The sequence below is a fragment of the Bufo bufo genome, chromosome 3, assembly GCF_905171765.1.
Source record: "Bufo bufo chromosome 3, aBufBuf1.1, whole genome shotgun sequence".
Taxonomy (NCBI): Eukaryota; Metazoa; Chordata; class Amphibia; order Anura; family Bufonidae; genus Bufo; species Bufo bufo.
In genome coordinates, this window is record NC_053391.1 from 558521720 (window position 1) to 558537036 (window position 15317).

The 15317-nt window shown below is 44.9% G+C and overlaps 1 protein-coding gene across 1 annotated transcript; it reads right to left on the reverse strand.

Moving 5' to 3' along the window:
* Positions 1 to 213: 213 nt before the first annotated feature.
* Positions 214 to 13926, reverse strand: RHEBL1 (RHEB like 1). The gene is made up of 8 exons (XM_040425535.1): positions 13875 to 13926; positions 8988 to 9059; positions 7893 to 7960; positions 7734 to 7816; positions 7444 to 7500; positions 6232 to 6279; positions 6064 to 6148; positions 214 to 303 (listed from the first exon to the last, which is right to left on the reverse strand). Exons 1-8 carry the CDS (start codon positions 13924 to 13926, stop codon positions 214 to 216), a joined length of 555 nt encoding a protein of 184 aa, XP_040281469.1.
* Positions 13927 to 15317: the final 1391 nt, after the last annotated feature.

Consider the following 15317-nt stretch of genomic DNA (forward strand, 5'->3'; position numbering starts at 1 on the left):
CATCTTAATCAAGTAGACAATAGTTTGTTTGAATGGGTGGAAGCAAAAAAACTAAACAAAACCCATATTCTTAAGCAGTCCTACATCATCTCCAAAGGGACTATAGCAGTCGGATCATGGCTCCTCAAATAGCTTGTGACCTCCTCAACTATGACTAGAGCCAACTTTTCATGTCCTGGAGACAGAGGTCGAGGAGTCGGTCGAACCACTAGTTCACATCACGGAGCATCTCTTCTCTTCACAGAAAGATCTTTCCACACGGTCAATTTCCTCAATGATTTTGGTGAAAATCTCTTTGCTTTTCTGGAATAAACAGAAGACAGTAACTTCCACTGGGCTTTTAAAGATCATGCACGTTATTTCTAGGGAACACTTTTTTTAATCGTAAGAAAGGTAAAATGAAAGCTGCAGGCTTAAAGGGAATGTGTCACCACAAAATAAACTACCTTTCTGCAAACTCTTCTCGACCCCTTACAATCTGGCTTTCGCCCCCTCTACACTGTACAGAAACTGCCCTTGAAGTGTCTAACGATCTGACAGTGAAAAAGAATGGCAACTACTCTACCGATTCTTCTGGATCTCTCGGCAGCATCTGATGCCATAGACTACAAACTCCTCCTAACCATGTTACGGGCCTTAAGGACACTGCTTTATTGGATTTCCATGGCTGCTCCTTCAGTATCAGTCACCGGCTCTACTTCTCCTTCTCCTCTTGATGTTAGGGTTCAGTTCTTGGTCCTCTACACGGCCCCGATTGGACAGACTATCAGTAGATTTGGTTTTTAGTACCATCTCTATGCTGATGGCACCCACCTATATACTACATGCCGTGACATCACTCCAGCAGAGCTACAAAACACCAGTGATGGTCTGTCTGCTGTCTCTAACCTCTCTATCTGAAAAGGAATTTCTCAAAAACTAAATTTCCTGTCTTTTCCCTCATCTACTAACCAAACTAAACCGGATGTCTCAGTTTCAGTCTATGGTACTACCATATCCCCTGGGCAGAAAGCCTGATGTCTTGGGGTTATGTTTGACTCAGATCTTTTCTTTGTTCCCCATATTCAATCACTTCATGTTCTTGTCGTAAGCACCTCGAGAATCCACCCATTTCTCATGGTGGAAACGGCCAAAACTCTTATTGGTGCTTTGATTCACTCTTCTTGACTACTGTAACACATTACTTATCAGTCTTCCCCTCCCTTCAGTATGTCCTAAATCTATTAGTCCACCTGCTACAGTCACTTCACTGGCTGCCCATCCCCTAGAGCAGTGGTGGCGAACCTATGGCACGGGTGCCAGAGGCAGCACTAAGAGCCCTCTCTGTGGGCACCCGCACCCTAGAAAAAGTCTATGGTGTACCAATGTCTTAGACTTTTCCTGCCATTCATCAGCCCTGCGCAGGGCACGCTATGAATAGCACAGCCAGTGCATTGAATGTAGGCCGGCTATTATAGCTAAATGATAAAGTACATGGAAGATGGACAGTAGTATTCAGGTTAAATTGCTGTGTTGGCACTTTGCGATTAATAAGTGGGTTTTGGGTTGCAGTTTGGGCACTAGGTCTCTAAAAGGTTCGCCATCACTGCCCTAGAGAATACAATGGAAACTTCTCACCCTCAAAGCTACCCATGGTGCTGCACCTATATACATATCCCCTCTCATTTCTGTCTATCACTCTGCCCACAGTCTATGTTCTGAAATGATCTAAGATTAACATCTTCCATAATTCAAAACTGTCTCACGTCTTCGAGACTCTTCTCGAGCTATGCAAGCTCTCTGGAACGCATTATTCTAGACCAGGGGTCAGCAACCTTTGGCACTCCAAATGTGGTGAAACTCCCATCATGCTACAGTCACTTCTATGGGAGTTCTGAAAACAGCTAAGCAAGTGTGCATGCTGGGAGTTGTAGTTTCACCACAGCTGCAGTGCCGAATGTTGCTGATCCCTGTTCTAGACAATCAGGTTAATTCCCATCTTTCTTAGCTTTAAACCTGCATTAAAAAAAAAAAAAAAAAAAATACATAATCCAGCAATTTTCACACAGGCCTAAAAAGATATTAGAGGGGTTTTCCCCATCACATACAGTGGGGGCATATCGCTAGGATAAGCCCCCATTGTGTGATCGGTGCATGTCCCACCTCTACAAAGAGAACAGCCATTTCAATGGGGCCACCGAAAATAGTCGAGCGCTGGCTGGACTATTTCCCTCTGCCCCATAGAAATATACGGGAGCAGGGGCTGCGCGGTGCGCTCCCATTCACTTGTATGGGAATGGGAGCAGCGCTTGGTGGTGGACGGCCCCGGGAAACCTGGGGTCCTCCAGCCACAGCTCTCTCTCTGCTCCATTCTCCTTGTAGGTGCGGGTCCCACCTAGCGATATGCACCCATTGTATGTGATGGGAATACCCCTTTAAGATTTACTGTCCTTTGAGATCAGCTAAGCAGCTATATGGGCCATAGATGCAATAGACAGGAGCTGACCCCATTGACTTCTATGGGAAAGTATCTAGGCATGCTCTGATCTGTGCAGAGGTCAGGTAGGAGTAGATAAGTTGTGATATCACCTATTGTGAATGGTGGATCCGGTGTTATCTATACAGAGGTATTACTTGTGTGGGTTTTCTAAGAGATGCCATCTTGGAGGATCTCAATGAAAACAAGCAAATAACGCCATATCAGCATGGCTTCATGAGCGATCGGTCCTGTCAAACTAAATTTAATCAGTTTCTATGAGGAGGTAAGTTCTAGACTTGACCACGGTGAATCAATGGATGTATTAAATCTGGACTTCTCCAAAGCATTTGACACTGTACCACATAAAAGGTTAGGTTAGTATATAAAATGAGAATGCTCGGACTGGGAAAAAATGTCTGTATGTGGGCAAGTAACTGGCTGAGTGATAGAAAACAGAGGGTGGTTATTAATGGTACATACTCAGATTGGGTCACTGTCACTAGTGGAGTACCTCAGGGGTCAGTTTTGGGCCCTATTCTCTTCAATATATTTATTAATGATCTTGTAGAAGGCTTGCATAGTAAAGTGTCAATTTTCGCAGATGACACTAAACTGTGTAAAGTAATTAACACTGAAGAGGACAGTATACTACTACAGAGGGATCTGGATAGACTGGAGGCTTGGGCAGATAAGTGGCAGATGAGGTTTAACACTGACAAATGTAAAGTTATGCACATGGGAAGGAATAATGCAAGTCACCCGTACATACTAAATGGTAAAACACTCGGTAACACTGACATGGAAAAGGATCTAGGAATTTTAATAAACAGCAAACTAAGCTGTAAAAACCAGTGTCAGGCAGCTGCTGCCAAGGCCAATAAGATAATGGGTTGCATCAGAAGGGGCATAGATTCCCGTGATGAGAACGTAGTCCTGCCACTTTACAAAATCACTAATCAGACCACACATGGAGTACTGTGTACAGTTCTGGGCTCCTGTGAACAAGGCAGACATAGCAGAGCTGGAGAGGGTCCAGAGGAGGGCAACTAAAGTAATAACTGGAATGGGGAAACTACAGTACCCTGAAAGATTATCAAAATTAGGATTAGTCACTTTAGAAAAAAGACGACTGAGTGGAGATCTAATTACTATGTATAAATATATCAGGGGTCAGTACAGAGATCTCTCCCATCATCTATTTATCCCCAGGACTGTGACTGACGAGGGGACATCCGCTGCGTCTGGAGGAAAGAAGGTTTGTACACAAACATAGAAGAGGATTCTCTACGGTAAGAGCAGTGAGACTATGGAACTCTCTGCCTGAGGAGGTGGTGATGGTGAGTACAATAAAGGAATTCAAGAAAAAGGAATTCAAGAGGGGATGTATTTCTGGAGTGTAATAATATTACAGGATATAGCTACTAGAGAGGGGTCGTTGATCCAGGGAGTTATTCTGATGTCTGATTGGAGTCGGGAAGGAATTTTCCCCCTTAAGTGGGGAAAATTGGCTTCTACCTCAGTTTTTTTTTTTTGCCTTCCTCTGGATCAACTTGCAGGCCGGACTGGATGGACAGATGTTGGTTTTTCAGCCTTATGTACTATGTTACTACACATTTTAATTCTGCCTGTAGTGCTAATGATAATAGCTACTGAAAAGTTACCTGTATAGAATAGGAAATCATGACTTAGCAGCCAATGTGAAAACTGCAGAATTATTAAAAAAACATTTTTTTTTTTACATATAGACAGTGACATGGAAAAAATATAAATTCTAAAAATACATGCTCAACATAAAAATGTGATTTACACAATAGGTCATTGTCTGATGACATATTCCCGTTAATGCAGTTTACAGGGATCCCAAATATGTAACCTATAGACTGCCATGTCCCCAAGATTTAACAAAGTTTTTATTTTTTATGATACAGCAGAATGCAGAGCACGTACACGTCCATAATGCAGACCTTCAGCAGAGGGCTTATGCACTCAGCTTTGCTTTTAGGCCTTTAGATTCCTTTACCAGTCTTCAAGCCTAAATACCCCTCATCCCCATGTCTATTAAAGGGAACCAGTCATCAACTTTATGCTGCCCATACTAACAGCAGTATAAAGTAGAGACAGGTGAGATGATTTCAGCGGTCTGTCATTTATAAGTTAAAAGTAAGTGGTTGCCGAGAACCAACATCACAATCATTGCAGACTGGGCCTGGAAAAGAGTCCCGGCCACCTGAGAAGAGTCCTGGTTATTCATGAAGTCCTGCTCTCCTGCTGATGGCTGACAGTCTTCTACCTAGTTTTCTCTCTAGGAGAGAACTGCCAATCATCAGCAGATGGGTGAGAGAGCAGGAGATTATGAATAACCAGGACTCTTCTCAGGTAGATCTGACTCTTCTCAAGGCCTGGGCTGCAATGATTATGATGCTGGTTCTCAGCAACCACTTACTTTTAGCTCATGAGTGACACACCGCTGACATCAGCATTTCTGTCACTATGTTATGCTGCCCTCCGTGAGATCATCATAAAGTTGACGACAGGTTCCCTTTAAAGAGGTTTTCCCGGAATTACATTTTGATGACCTACTCTCAGAATAGGTCATAAATATCATATTTTGGGTGTCCAACCTAATAGTATAGGGAGCACAGCACACTGTATAGTAGCTCCGCTTGGTACGGCAGCTCTGTCCCATTCACTTGAAGGCCATGTGATTGATGGACGTGAGGTCACAGCCCTCAGTTGAGTGTCATGGCCCTTTCCAACTGATGATCAATGGCAGGGACGTAGTTATAGGGGAAGCAGCTGCTTTGGGGCCTGAACTCAGAAGGGGCACTAAAATATTTTATTGTCAGGGGCCCCTCAACAGTATTATAAAATGACATTATATACAGAGACACTGTAGAAAACGGAAAGCAGCTGTTGGGCCTCATCTGAGAGAGCCATTTTTACTAGCCACAGGAGTGGGGGTTGCACAGAAGGAAGTGGGGAGGGGGCCAGTTCAAAAATTTGCTGTGTGGCCCAGTCATGTCGAGATACGCCACTGATTGCTGGGGTCCCGGAATCCAAAGCCTAACCAATCAGATATTGATGAGCTATCTTGATAATAGCTAAGACCCAGAAAACCTCTCTAATATGTACTTTACAGACAAATTGTTTTCAACCTCGTTTGTCCTCGTGCACCCTACTAGATTTTCCTCTGACCTTGAAATTTGGAAAGTATGCCTGGCAAGAATATGTACTAGTTTGGGTTAACTAGGTCTGTATTATGTACTTGCAGGGTCTCTGCGTGCCTCCATGTGCTAAAAAAATTAATTTAAAAAAATCCACGCAAAACCTCTTGTTTCTGTGATCAAACGTGGTTTTATCCATGTGATGACAACCATCACTCACTATACAATTTTCTCTTGGGTTACATGAGCACATTAGGTCTTCTGTAGTTTAGACCCCCCTTTCCTGACAGGATGTAGAGCTGAGCCTAGATGGGATCCTAATATTGTACGATCAGTAAACTGCATGTTTAGGTCAGAAGTCGCTCCCGTGAGATCAGACACCCAAGCGCAGGTATCACATTCTTAACCAATGTGCCGATAATTTATGATGAGACAGTTTACCTCGGGGTCTTTAGCAGAAACCTCCATAAATGCAGCCCCCCAAGATTCAGCCAACTTCTTCCCATCTTCTGATTTCACTTCACGACTATAAAAGGTGAAAAGGAAAATAGCACTCCTGTTTCTTATGGCAAAGTAAACGTGGCTGAGGGCAGGGGGGTTCATACATACCAATGGGATGGTAGATCAGTCTTATTCCCCACTAATACAATTGGCATTCTGAAAAAAATAAAGTGAAAATTAAAATCAAATAAGCTTAACTAGCCACATATGTTCAACAAAAAACATGAATGAAGTCCATCAGCAATAAATTCACTAATAAACCATACACAACGGTGGAGATTTAGCAAGATCGGCACAGTCTGCTCCGCTCTGGATGTCCCCTCCACTGCCAGAGGATGCAAAGTTTAGTGCGGATGCCTAATGCATCTGCACAGACGGATCAGTCTTGAACACCATTTGAAAAAAATAAAAATCAATGGAGGATGGAACCATTTTCTATTGTGCCAGATTGTGTCATGGAAAACGGATCCATCCCCCCATTGACCGCCTCCAAAGCGGAATGGAGACTGATCTGAGGCAAACTGATGCATTCTGAGCGGATCCTTTTCCATTCAGAATGCATTAGGGCAAAACGGATCCGTTTGACGGCTTGTGAGAGCCCTGAACGGATCTCACAAATGGAAAGCCAAAACGCCAGTGTGAAAGTAGCCTAAACAGAAATCTATAACAGCTCTGAGCTGCCGTACATTTTTGGCTTCCTTTCCGCCAGAAAACTGGTGTAAATGAAGATCTCAGCTGCCCCTTTCCCACCCCCATTTTGGAAGCTGGCAGAGGAAGGCGTAAAAAAGAGACGCCACATTTCTTCAAAAAGTCACAAAACACAGATTTTTTTCAAAGCTGCTTTTCTGGCACAAGGAGGATGATAAACCTCCGTCTTGTACGGCTAGCTCAGCTGAATGTACCGACCTTCACTTAAGTGTTCAGAAGAAAAAGCACTTTTAAGTGCTCAGTCACACGACCGTGGGGCAGCCGCACGCGGATCGCGACCCTATTCACTTGAATGGGGTCCGCGATCCGTCCATTCCGCCAAAAGATAGAACAAGTTCTATTTTTTTGTGCAACGGAAGCACTCCGTAGTGCATCCGTGGAGTTCCGTTGTGTGCTTCTCTTCTGCACCGCATCTCTGGATTTGCGGTCCCATAAAAAATAAAAATATTCCCGCTACCAGGATCATTTCTGAAAGTAAGTCTCTACTTGCGCATTTTCCACAGGATCCCAGGCAGTTTTTATATTCTGTCCCTTCACACTACATATAGTGTTACACTAAAACTAACAAAATATGAATACATGGGAAAACAAAAAAGGTGAAGGTGAACTTACAGGCATTTCCCCCTTTTGTCCACAAGTATTCTGTACAATCCACTGGCAATTTGGAAGCTGGGGAGAAAAAAAAAAGTTTTTTTTATAATCTTGGAAAAATAAAAATAATTGCAGAATAAAAACACCACACAAACACACACCACCTAGTTTAGGCAAAAAAACTAACCAATTAGGAATGGCCAATGATCTTGGCATAGATTTACATTGTACTTCATCAGAACCATCAGTAGGGGGAGCAGCAGCACTAGACTAACAATACAGCAGACTTTCCCAAGGGAAACCAAGCTCACCTTCTTGAGCAGGCGACGGAGTAAACCACAATGTATCCATGTATGCCAAAAACAAAGGACTGAGGGAGCAGAGAATATTCATCCTAGAGAAAGAGATACAAACAGTAAGTCAAATGGCATTTCAGACAAAAAGATAGATAGAAGTAAAAGTCAACTTACTAGTCCGGCTGTGTCCACCACATCCAGTTCAAATTCATCATTGCCCAGTACAAATGTCTTACTCCAGGCTAGAGAGAAAATATAAGGGAGACGTGCTTTGGTGTCTTTTACAAAAAGTTGCAATGATAAAATGTGTCTAGAAACGAATTACCATACGAAATTGGACCCTCTTTTAGGCTACGTCTACACAACTCCACTGCAACATTTGTAGCACTAATGTCGCGCGACTATTTTTATAATGGCAGTCTATGGCGTCGCACTGCAACATGCAATGTCGAATGGATTTTCTGTGACTGTTGCATCGCAGTCGCAGCATGTTGTAGTGCGACACCATAGACTGCCATTATAAAAATAGTCGTGCGACAAATGTCGTCGTGTAGACGTAGCCTTATACTACTTTGCAAAACCAGGATAAAAGGGCAAAAATTTGTGACTCTTGTAAAACCCTGATATATCCCCCCTCCCCCCGTTTGTGTTAAACCACCCAATGACAGGTCATCGGTTGCAACGAGTCAGATAACCCCTTTAAGTGGGAGTTCAAATCACTGTCATTGTCCTGTTCTTCTGATCTGTCAGAAGAACAGAAAAAAATAACACACACGGATCCTGTGCATCATTATACACATTTGTCATCCATTTAAGCCATTTCCATCATGCAGGTGCCCCCCCCCCTCTCTAAAATAATGACTCTCTGATGGAAAAGGCTCAAACGGATGCCAAATGATGATGCACAGGATCTGTTTTTTTCTTAACTGAATGATAAAGATTCTAAGTAACCCATGTCTATAGCTCAGTATACTGATAGACCTCATCACCAGCAATGAACTCTAAAATGCTGATAATTACCATTAAAACAATCTAGTCATTGTACCACCTGCCAAAAAAAAAAAAAAAACACCTGACTGACTGAACCTTGCTCGGGGGCATCAATGAAGGTTCAGGTTCAATATACACTGGAATGGTACCCTTTCCAATGCCACAGTATGGCATCTGTCGGAAGCATCCATTTAACAAAAACCATAAATGTGACCATTTTCGGTTTGCTGCGGACGGTCTCCTTGAGATCTGCAGCTTCATTTTCTTAAAGACACTTACTGTTTTCAATAGTGGGTTCATAGTCCTTTGGGAAATCTCCTTTGATAAACTGTAGCGCCAGTGAAGATTTACCTGTTGATTACAAAGCGGGGGATGGGGGGGGGGGAATAAAAAATTTAAAATTATAAAAAAAAAAACACACAAGCTGCTGACACAACACCGCAACATGTATCCAACACACACAAAAAGGCACAGATGGCAATCAAAAGCAAAGCCTAGGTCTCAATGGCAAAACAGCCAAGATGTTGTAATGTAACCCTGTGAATCACATGCAGCGCGACACCCATCACACTGCTGGGGGATTTTTACTGCAGGTCACATTAAACTTTGTGATTATAAAATCGCCTGCGACTTTTTTTTTTGCAACTTGTCTGTTTCTTTACAGGTTTCTCTAAAATAGTCACACACCAGCAAGTCGCAAGACAAGTGTGGCCGTGTAACCATAAACGTCCGGATGGAACGACTCCTTTAGGCCCCTTTCACATGGGCGAGATTTCCGCGCGGGTGCAATGCGGGAGGTGAACGCATTGCACCCGCACTGAATCCGGACCTATTCATTTCTATGGGGCTGTGCAGACGAGCGGTGATTTTCACGCATCACTTGTGCGTTGCATGAAAATCACAGCATGTTCTATATTCTGCATTTTTCACGCAACGCAGGCCCCATAGAAGTGAATGGGGCTGCGTGAAAATCGCAAGCAAGTGCGGATGCAGTGCGATTTTCACGCACTGTTGCTAGGAGACCCGATCATTATTATTTTCCCTTATAACTAGGGTTGTTGCGGGTATCGAAATTTCGATACCCAATCGATACTTTTGTCCCGGTATCGATACGATACCGGGATTTCCGTTTTTTCGATACTGGGCTGCGCTTCTGCGCAGTCTAGTATCTCTGAACATGAGCGCGCTGCTATCGGCGCGCTCATGTTCTCTCTCAGCAGCACGGGGAGAAGGAAGCTGTCCTCCCTCCCCCTGTGCTGCTGCCGCTGCCACCAATGAGAAGAGAGGGGCGGAGGAGGGGCGGCAATGAGAAGAGAGGGGCGGAGGAGGGGCGGCAATGAGAAGAGAGGGGGTGGAGGAGGGGCGGCAATGAGAAGAGAGGGGCGGAGGAGGGGCGGGCGCACTGCGCCCCCAATGATAGGATTACTATCGGAGCGATGGGAGGAGACATCAGCTTCACTAGTGGGCGTTCCTTTTCCCTGCGCTGCGATTGGACAGCGCTACAGCCAGGGAGAAGGAACGCCCACTAGTGAAGCTGATGTCTCCTCCCATCGCTCCGATAGTAATCAGCAGCATGTGGAGCAGGAGAGGAGACAGTAATGGGGCACTGCGGGCGAACGGAGCGGCGCCCAGGACTAAATGGTGAGTGCTGAGACATCGCTGGGCGCCGCTCTGTGTGGCCTAATAGTGAAAGTCTGGACTCATATACAGTAGTCAGTCTTTAACACATACAGGAGGCGGGTGCCGGCAGCAGAATCGCATTGCCGGCACCCTGCCCCTGACAGGGAGCTGCGATCAGCGGCAGTTAACTGCCGCTGATCTGCTAGTACCCGCCTCCTGTATAAAGGGGTAAAATCATTGGTGGTGCAGTGTGCCCCCCCCCCCTCAATCCCCCCATCCCATTAAAATCATTGGTGGCACAGTGCGCCGGCCCCTCTCAACCCTCCAGTATTAAAATCATTGGTGGCAGTGGCCACAGGGACCTCTCCACTCCCCCTCATTGGTGGTGCAGTGGCAGCTTCTGATCGGAGCCCCAGCTGTGTAAGCCTGGGGCTCCGATCGGTTACCATGGCAGCCAGGACGCTACAGAAGCCCTGGTTGCCATGGTAACATCCCTGATGCTGTGTGCACAAAGCACAGAGCAGCAGGGACAGTGTGGAGTCCTATTCACCCTGATAGAGATCTATCAGGGTGAATAGGAAAAGGGATGAAAGATCCCAGGTTCTAGCCCCTAAGGGGGGAAATAGTTATTAAATAAAAAGTGAAAAAAAAAAAACCACTAAAATATGAAGTATAAATCACCCCCCTTTTCCCAATTTCACATATAAAATATATAAATAAACATATTACATCGCCACGTCAGAAAAGTCCAAACTATTAAAATATAAAAAAAAAATCTAGGTGGTGAATGCCGGAACAGAAAAAATAAAATAAAAACTGCGCGATTCGCCATTTTTAAAAATGAGGAATGCACGTGGCTTTTTTTGTTTATTTTTTTCGCGTGGTATCGAATATCGCAATACTTTTTCATGGTATCGAAACCGAATCAAAAATTTGGTATCGCAACAACTCTACAAGATGGTTATAAGGGAAAATAATAGCATTCTGAATACAGAATGCATAGTACAATAGGGCTGGAGGGGGTTAAAAAAATAAAAAAAATTTTAACTCCCCTTAATCCACTTGCTCGCGCAGCCGGCATCTCTTCTGTCTTCTTTGCTGTGCACAGGAAAAGGACCTTTTGATGATGTCACTGCGCTCATCACATGGTCCGTCACATGATCAATCACCATGGCAAAAGATCATGTGATGAGCGCAGTGACATCATCAAAAGGTCCTATTCCTGTGCACAGCAAAGAAGACAGAAGAGATGCCGGCTGCGCAAACAAGTGGATTAAGGTGAGTTAATTTTTTTTTTTTTTAACCCCTCCAGCCCTATTGTACTATGCATTCAGAATGCTATTATTTTCCCTTATAACCATGTTATAAGGGAAAATAATATAATCTACACAATACCTAACCCAAACTTCTGTGAAGTCCGGGTTCGGGTACCGAACATGCCGATTTTTCTCACGTGCGTGCAAAACGCATTACAATGTTTTGCACTCGCGCATTTCCCCGCAACGCACCCGCATCTTATCAGGGCCAAAAACATGACGCCCGTGTGAAAGAGGCCTTAAGGGTGCGCTCACTCCCATTAAGGCCTCATGCGCACGACCGTTGTTATGGTCCGTATCTGAGCCGCAGTTGTTGCGGCTCGGGTGCGGACCCATTCATTTCAATGGTCCAACAAAAGATGGGGACAGCACTCTGTGTCTCTGTGTGCTATACGCATCCGTTTGCTCCATCATTCTGTGGCCCCGCCAAAATAAATATAAATAGAGATATATATATATATATATATATATATATATATATGCAAAAAACGGAACGGTGGTGTGCATGAGGCCTAATGGAGATTCTCATCCAGGAAATCTGCAAAAAACAACAACATTATTTACGCTGCGGAATGTAATTTCCACCGCAGAACACAACGATTTTCAGTAACCTTTGGATAACGTGGGGGGGGGGGGGGGGGGGGAAGCCTTAGGGCTCTTTCACACGAGCGAGTTTTACACGCGGGTGAACGCATAGCACCCGCACCGAATCCTAAATCATCCATTTCAATGGGTCTGTGTACATAAGCAGGTTTTTTTTTCAGTCCTGTGTTGAGTGAAAAAACGTAGCATGTTCTATATTCTGCGTATTTTCACGTAGCCCTGGCCCCATAGAAGTGAATGGGGCTTCAATGAAAAACGCATTGCATCCGGAAGCAAGTGCAGATGTAATGCGCTTTTCACTGATGGTTGCCAAGAGATGTTGTTTGTAAGGGCTCCTTCACAAGAGCGGCTGCCGTGCGGGTAATCCGCTGCGTGACAGAGAGCCAAGCCGCGCTCCGGACAGCACAGACACGGAGCAGTAACATGATTGATAATGCTCCGTGCCACTCGGTGACCTTTTTACTACAAAGTCACAGTGAGATAAAGTGATCTCCGTGATTGTGTAGTAAAAAGGTCAGAGCGTCACGGATCATTATCAGTCATGTCTCTGCTGTCCAGAGCGCGGCTTGGCTCTCTCTCTCTCTTTCACGCAGAAGATTACCCGCTCGTGTGAAAGAGCCCTAAACCTTCAGGTTTTTTTTTTATCACACGCGTGAAAAACGCATCAAAACACATTGCACCCGCACGGAAAAATCTGAACGCAATTGCAGACAAAACTGACTGAACTTGCTTGCAAAACGGTGCGAGTTTCCCTGAACGCATCCGGACCTGATCCGTCACACTCGGTGAAAGAGGCTTTAGGCCCCTTTCACACGGGCGAGTTTTCCGCGCGGGTGCAACGCGTGACGTGAACGCATAGCACCCGCACTGAATCCTGACCCATTTACTTCTATGGGTCTGTGCACAGCGGTGATTTTCACACAAAGGTGGAGCAGTTTTTTTGTGTATTTTTGAAGCCAAAAATCAGGTGTGGATCATAAAAGGTGAGAAAGTATAAAGCTCTGGGTTTTTGGATTCTGATCTTTTTTGTGTCATTTGCTCCTGATTTTGGATTAGAAAACCTGAACAGAAGCTGCCCTGGTATGAATATACCCCTGAGCCGTGAGATCAGTAGCACCTGGGTCCGGAGTCCATGATCCCAGAGCTTGCAGCCAGCACTGGTCCCAGTACATGGCGACCAGTATGCTAATGGGGTTACACCCCACAACAAAACGCCAGCAAAGTTGGGTTATTTGAGGAATGCTCACAGCAGACACCCCCTCCCCCACAAAACAGCCAATACACAAAGTAGCGATCCTCCCCCACAACAAAGCACCCAGCACAAATCACATCCACACTTATCTCACAGGAAGCAGAGTTACTGCCGGCCACACATCACGTTCCCATGTCCTGTACAGAAAAGATCAGAACCGCAGCGGTAACGACCATGGCTTACAGGCCAATCGCTGTAATAACTGCGATTGCAGAGCCCAGCATAGGATCGCTCACACCAAGGAGTATAAATGTCGCAGAGGAAACCGCACCATTGCGATAGCGACATAACTGGAATACGACCACCATACAATGTCGGACGCCATCGGTGCCACGACCTGGCATATACACGATTAGCCATATTACTCCAACTCACCGACAGATGGGTATCCCAGCATCACGACTTTACGGTGCTTGACCGGAGGCATGACAAACCGCAAAAGCTCAAACGGGAAATAAAAGAATCAAAAGCAACCGATTTCCGGGCGGGAGGGGTCAGGTGGACACCGCCGCTCAATGACCCTTACAATTTAGGACTATAGCAAGGACCGCGGTCCTTGGGTCAAATAGACGAGTCGTATCACATATCAACGCCCATTCTACAGCGCCGTCCAATCACGAGTCTCCTAAAAGTAGCGGCCAGCGCTGATTGGTAGAGCGCTCTGCAGGTAGCCAATGTCTGCAGGGCTAAAAGCAGGCGCTCAGTTTATTTATTGTTTAGGATCGTGGCGAGGATAAACAGATAGTCCGTTCTGATTGGTTGGTGGTTTGTGGATGGGCGGGGCTATGGCGGGCAGGATAGCAACAAATCCATGTGTTCCTAGCTGACGGAGAGTAGAGTGCGCCGAGCATGTATGTTCTCTTCATACATGTGGAGGACAAGAACTGTCTCAGTGTATGTTCTCTTCATACATGTGGAGGACAAGAACTGTCTCAGTGTATGTTCTCTTCATACATGTGGAGGACAAGAACTGTCTCAGTGTATGTTCTCTTCATACATGTGGAGGACAAGAACTGTCTCAGTGTATGTTCTCTTCATACATGTGGAGGACAAGAACTGTCTCATTGTATGTTCTCTTCATACATGTGGAGGACAAGAACCGTCTCATTGTATGTTCTCTTCATACATGTGGAGGACAAGAACCGTCTCATTGTATGTTCTCTTCATACATGTGGAGGACAAGAACCGTCTCATTGTATGTTCTCTTCATACATGTGGAGGACAAGAACCGTCTCATTGTATGTTCTCTTCATACATGTGGAGTACAAGAACTGTCTCAGTGTATGTTCTCTTCATACATGTGGAGGACAAGAACTGTCTCATTGTATGTTCTCTTCATACATGTGGAGGACAAGAACCGTCTCAGTGTATGTTCTCTTCATACATGTGGAGGACAAGAACTGTCTCATTGTATGTTCTCTTCATACATGTGGAGGACAAGAACTGTCTCATTGTATGTTCTCTTCATACATGTGGAGGACAAGAACTGTCTCAGTGTATGTTCTCTTCATACATGTGGAGGACAAGAACCGTCTCATTGTATGTTCTCTTCATACATGTGGAATAGAAGAACCGTCTCATTGTATGTTCTCTTCATACATGTGGAATAGAAGAACTGTCTCACTACACATAGTGTGAAGACACCTGGGAGGGTGGACACAGATATGCTGGCACCCATGGCAGCACCTTAGAGGCCCGGGCACACTGAGTTCATGTTAAACAAAAAAAAAGGTTCACAGCTTGTGGAGACGTGCAAGCCTCAGTTCACACTTGCTTTCTCTCAGGTTTTCCTTGTTTTAGATGAATACTCAGTAAATA

Excerpts from the sequence above, each read along its gene's own strand:
- RHEBL1 (XM_040425535.1), bottom strand. The coding sequence starts at position 13,926 with ATGCCTCCGGTCAAGCACCGTAAAGTCGTGATGCTGGGATACCCATCT. Across the intron at positions 6,280-7,443 it reads GACAAAAGGGGGAAATGCCT|AATGCCAATTGTATTAGTGG; the intron begins GTAAGTTCACCT and ends TATTTTTTTCAG. Across the intron at positions 304-6,063 it reads TTTCTGCTAAAGACCCCGAG|AAAAGCAAAGAGATTTTCAC; the intron begins GTAAACTGTCTC and ends TGTTTATTCCAG.